The sequence below is a fragment of the Leuresthes tenuis genome, unplaced genomic scaffold, assembly GCF_036924035.1.
Source record: "Leuresthes tenuis unplaced genomic scaffold, fLeuTen1.0.hap1 SCAF_14, whole genome shotgun sequence".
Lineage (NCBI taxonomy): Eukaryota > Metazoa > Chordata > Actinopteri > Atheriniformes > Atherinopsidae > Leuresthes > Leuresthes tenuis.
Window position 1 is genome coordinate 9,630,357 of NW_027325368.1, and position 5,791 is coordinate 9,636,147.

Here is a 5,791-nt window from a genome sequence, read left to right on the forward strand (position 1 = left end):
TCACATGTGCTGCCAGGTTTTATCCATTGACTGAATGTGCTCTTTGGCCTTCATCCTGAGTGCTGCGATGCTGGAACTCCTGTCATCCTCCACTGGGTATTTATCATTGAAGCTGGGCGGACACTGATATGGAGGCGGGCCCATGGACTGCATACCTTGAACCATGCCGGGTGGGGTGTTGAGGAAGCTGTGGCTTGAATAAGTGGGCTGCAGGGCCTGTGGTGAACCCATGAAACCTGGAATAGTATGCATGGGTGTGGCACTGGAAATGGGCGAGGTCAGCCAGGGATCCAGTGGCATTGGGTTGGCTACCGGCCCCACACTTTGAGGCATTGGAGGACGATTGAAGGATAGCATGGGGGAATCATGGAGCTTCATGGTGCTAGTGTCCATCTTTTCTTGACGTCTCCACTTCGCTCTTCGATTCTGGAACCACACCTGGGCAGAGAGAAATGTCAGATAATGAAATAATGCATCCATCCATGTATTTTCTGTACCCGCTTAATTCAATTTAGGGTTGTGGGGAGCCTATCCCAGCTGTCATTGGGCAGAGAGGCAGGGTACAATTTAGAGACACCAATTAACCTAACATGCATGTTTTTAGGTGGTGGGAGGACTGAAAAGATGTAGTTAGATGGAATTTTTACATTTTTTTATCTTAATTCTTTTTTTCATTTAATTATTTTCTCATATTTGGAAAAGCAAAAGTGGCATTTTCAGTTGAACTGTGGCATAGATTAGGGAATGATTTTGTTATTGATAACAAATTGATTACATGGAATTGTTCTATCATCCCAAAGCAAACAGCACATTTTATTATCTAAAAATCTGCAGCCACTCAAAACCACAATTCTCATAGAAACCCAAAATTAGAACACCTGATCTGCAGGTAACTGTTGGAGCTATTGGCTTGGCTATCCCAAATGAAGATTGAAAAGGAGCTCATAGTTTACATGTACAACACAGACCAGGCCTTCTGGAATAATATGCTCTGGACTGTGGCTGGCTGCATTAACAGTAGATAGGTATATCTGGCACTGAATTGCAGTCAACTCATCAGGAGATGAAGCTAATATCAGCTTTGAGACACAGAGGTGCAAATTTATTCACTTTTCATTGACTGGGCAGCTTGCAACTATTGATTCTGCATCATATCAAAGAGTTATTGTGCATAATGCGAAGCCAGCTGTTAGAACGATAAATTTGAATAGCAGGGAGAGCTTTTTAGCAAACAGGCAATCCACTGCCAAAAAAAGGCTTACAAAAAAAACAAACAAAGAAAGAGAAATAGAGGCCTGTGGAATCCATGTTTCAAACTGTTATTACATGTAAGAAACATGACCACAAACATATTGTAGCTGAAGGAACTTTGTATCAGGAGTAACAGCAAAGCAAAATACATATTTCTGTTTTTGATTTTTGTTGAATAAATTGTTAAAATGGCTTATATTCCATGCAATGTTGCTCCGGTTATATTAGCCATGCTGTCGTTTTTTTCACATCTTTACCTGAACTCGAACCTCAGGCAAGTTGACCTTCATTGCCAACTCCTCACGACTGTACACATCTGGGTAGTGGGACTTCTCAAAGGCTCGCTCCAGCTCATGAAGCTGATAGGTGGTGAAGGTGGTACGATTTCTCCTGTGTTTCTTTTTTGTGTGCTCTTCATCTTTCATGGACTTGGGAGACCCCTCGCCAATGTCCACTTCCTTGTGCAGATTGCTCATTTCTCCATCACACTTGTCACCGGAGAAGAGGTTAGATTCTGAAATGAAGGATAGGATCAATTTGAAAATTGGCAGTCATCTATAATTTTTCCACACTATAGCCTAACAAATCATTTAGGTTTGGCTACCTTTTTATAAGTGGTTGTTAGAGACTTATGCTGGCAGAATTTCAAATACAATATGTAGGGGATTATAAAAGGCCTGATTTGATTATTTTTGTCAAGTAATAGCATAGATTTACAGACAAACAAATAATCCAGGAACACAGAGTAAACAACCAACTTGTGTCACAACATAAAAAAGCTAGAGATGGTAAGAAAGTACCATTTTGACACATCTTACTCAGCTAAGTAAAGCCACTGACATGAGAGCAAAGTAATCAGGTGCAGGAGGAGCAATTATTAATCTTGGTGGGTATTTGAAAGAAAAACCTTTCAGCAAAGATGGTACCAGTTCAGCAACATCAGCTCTTTGTTTTGTGCTTTCAACAAGTCAACAGTCTGGTAAGTTCCAAAAAAATCCCCGATGTATTCATCAGTAACTTTCTGGATTTGGAATTTAACCTACTGAAGCGTCTTTTGGGAGAATAATGTTCTAAAAAATAAAGTGGACAGAACATTTTGCTTATTTAAAAAGTAAAACTATGTGTTTTCTATGGACTAATAGACTTCCCATTTCTTCCCACCTTCTCTTCCTTGTTAGCAATATTTCTGAAAAGTTAGTCTTTTAATTCAATTTTATAGGCTCTTGTTTAAATAGTCATAGTGAAGCTTTCACAATTTTTTTTTCATCATCTCAAATAAATAACCAATGAACATTCGATCTGATGTATATAGTCATTTGTCTAGTTTTAGGCCAAACACTTTATCAAATTGAATAAATAAATATATGAATAAATAAATTACACATATTACATTATACAATTTCTGTGTGGAGTTTGCGTGATTTCCCCGTGTATGCGTGGGTTCTCTCGGGGTTCTCCGGCTTCCTCCCACCGTCCAAAAACATGCATGTTAGGTTAATCGGTGACTCTAAATTGTCCTTAGGAGTGAGTGTGAGTGCGTGGTTGTTTGTCTCGTGTGGCCCTGTGATGGACTGTCGACCTGTCCAGGGTGTACCCCGCCTTTTGCCCGATGACTGCTGGGATAGGCTCCAGCCCACCTGCTACCCAATTAACAGATTGACGGTATAGAAAATGGATGGATGTTTCCCAAAAAGTGAAATCATTATTTTTCCTCCCCTGATGAAACTTCTTAATGACAGATGCCCCCCTTCCAACCCCCACCCCCTTTTTTCTCCTTTGCCTTAAGGGCTTGTAAACCTCATGGATTTGGTAAGACCAACTGACATTATGTCTTTCACTGAATTCTTTCCTTACAGTAATCCCATAGTAACAGATGCTGCCAGTTAAACCTGAAAGTCCCTGTGTCCTCTAATCTAACAAGAGATTTTAGGTGGCTTCAGTACAAGCCAGGTGAACAGTCATGGTGCAGATTGTGTTTTCCAAGAAATAGATGAAAAGCAAGTGAGCCATGTGAGTCACGCACCAAAGCTCATCAATTATACAATACCGTTTAGAGCAATACGGTCTACAAATTGTTGCTTTGAAATTGTAATTCCATGCAGGAAGGGCATGATTATTCCAAGTTTAATCAAAGAGATAATGAGTAGGATGGCGGCTTATGATATCCATCTCAGTTTTGTCCCAGCATCAGCTCTCAGCGCACAATTGTATTTGTTAAGCACTGACGACCATCACAGCAATGTGTAGTTATTAAAAAGAATCAAACTGACCAGCAAAGCTCACAAATAGACATTTGGTGAAAAATCAAATATTTTGCTAATCCTGACACAATTTTAAAAAAAAATGTGGCAGAAAGCCTTAGTAAATGGTGAGGTGGGATTACTTTAAATGGATCCTAAAAGTGAAAAGTTTTCATTACTGTTGGACAGACCTGCTCTGTAGCAACAATATAGTTTGTAGCTGTCAGCAACTCCATGATTATTTTTTTTCAGCCTTTAGGCATAAACAGCAGGTGCATACTTGTTTTCATTCAGCCACCCCCATTAAATTGAATATATATAGTATTACATCTGACTCTTGTTTATCAAAATGTGTTTTTTTCGTTGTCCATACCATTTGCATTAGATATTTTGTGTTGAGCAACTGCAGCTAATACTATAGCTACATTCAAGCATGTCCACTCTCAGATTTTTAATTATTACATGTGCAGATGGATATAACAATGTACTGAACTCTGTTCAGTCAATAGCTAGCTTTTTCCAAAGTGCAGAAGGTAATCTTTTTTGTTCATATGAATGCAAAATATTACAGTACTTGAGTGGGTACTGAACATCTAATAGGTCTATCAAAAACATTTTCATCTTGATACAGGTTTTCTGATACACGTCAATACTGAATCAAAACAAAAGAAACCAAGAATGAAAAACCCTTTTTGTTAAACTAAAGTGTGGTTGATTAGTAGTCAGGTCCAGCAACAGGCAAACTTAAGTGGCTTGTTAGCCTCCTTTTTCCAACCAGACCCAACAGTTGATCAGCAAAAGTGTCTAGACAAACATGGCTTTAATCCACAGAACAGCGCATAATTATGTGCAACTTTACAAAATGACCAAAGAGCAGAAAAAGAAAAGGTTGCTTTCTAAATACACCTTTCTCACAATCAACATAGCAAGAGAAGCATGGATGTAACTAATTGCATTAATTCTGGCTCCCTTTCAATAAGGTGTGCCAGTATGTACAACACCCAGACAGTAAAACATGTGAATCGAATGTAATAGGTAATTATGTTAATAGCCACGTCTGTTTGACAATTCAGAAGAAATAGAGATATCGTTGTCACACTAAAGTGCATGTAAAATCGTATACAACTCATTTGTTTTTAAACCTTTTGATATGAAAGAACATTATTTACTCAGCATAAAGGACTTACTGATGTGTTTTTCTAAAAAAATATGTTGAAATACCAAAGGAATGTGCTATGAATTTTAATGTTAAAACAAGATTCAGCAGTTTGGACAACTTGTTATTGTTGATATTAATCTTTCTTTGGCTTGCTTTTGTATTTCTGATGTTGGACTTTAAATATGAGGTCTAGTTATACAAGAAAGGGATTTATTTTTTAGATATATATATTTTTCATCTTTGCTGCTGTTATAGCAAATGTTTTCGCAAATGCTCTGCTTAAATACAAGGAAGACTGAAATACTTCACATCATTGATTCAGAGAACCAATATCATAAACATGAAACCAGCTGCTGAAAGGTAATACTAAAACTGTAACATTGAAGTGCTCTGGTATAAAACGTTTGCAATTTGATTAGAAGTCTTGTGCCTGGTAATAGCGTATTTTCTGCAAAGACTCACCATGGTAGGATGCATGTTGAGAGCTGTCACCTAGCTCTGGCAGGTGCCCATAGGGGTCGGAGGGGACCTGCTTTTCAGGGTCCTGCTGGTTTGCTCCATTGGCTTTGGGGCTGTCATCACCTCCTACTGAATGGAGAAGAGGCTCCTGGTCTTTAGTGAATCCCAATATGACATCAATGCTGTGGACCCTGCCTCCACTGCTTGACCCAGCACCTTTTCCCATGTCATAGTTGTCTACTATTCCATGTCCACTATCGTCCACTATTCCAAGGGTATCCATTGACAAATGCATCCGAGCCTTCAGACACACTTTCTCTATGCCTTGTCAGAAAAAAAGCAAAACGCTACGACAAGACAGAGTAATCGTTACACAGAGTTTTTATCCTACTTTTTTTGCAATGGAGCAGAATCAAATGGCGCGTGGGGTTTGTATCCTCCAAGAATCACTTCAGTGAGGTTACATGTATTGCTTCCACAAAAGGAGAACTAACTTGCATCTTTGTCTGCAAAGGATTAAGAGAAAAGAAAAAAGACAATACAGTAAAGCAGCAAAATTATATTTAATAGATAATTATTAAGTTCTTCTTGATATTTTATTTTTATTTACTTTATAAAGAACAAATAAGAATCATAGAAGGAATCAAACTTGTCAGTGAGATATGTATGAACAAACTTTAAC

The 5,791-nt window shown here is 38.4% G+C and overlaps 1 protein-coding gene across 1 annotated transcript; it reads right to left on the reverse strand.

The window, feature by feature from the left end:
- Nucleotides 1-5,404, reverse strand: rx2 (retinal homeobox gene 2). Its single transcript, XM_072364035.1, has 3 exons — nucleotides 5,113-5,404; nucleotides 1,509-1,765; nucleotides 1-438 (listed from the first exon to the last, which is right to left on the reverse strand). Exons 1-3 carry the CDS (start codon nucleotides 5,402-5,404, stop codon nucleotides 1-3), a joined length of 987 nt encoding a protein of 328 aa, XP_072220136.1.
- Between the last annotated feature and the right edge of the window lie 387 nt (nucleotides 5,405-5,791).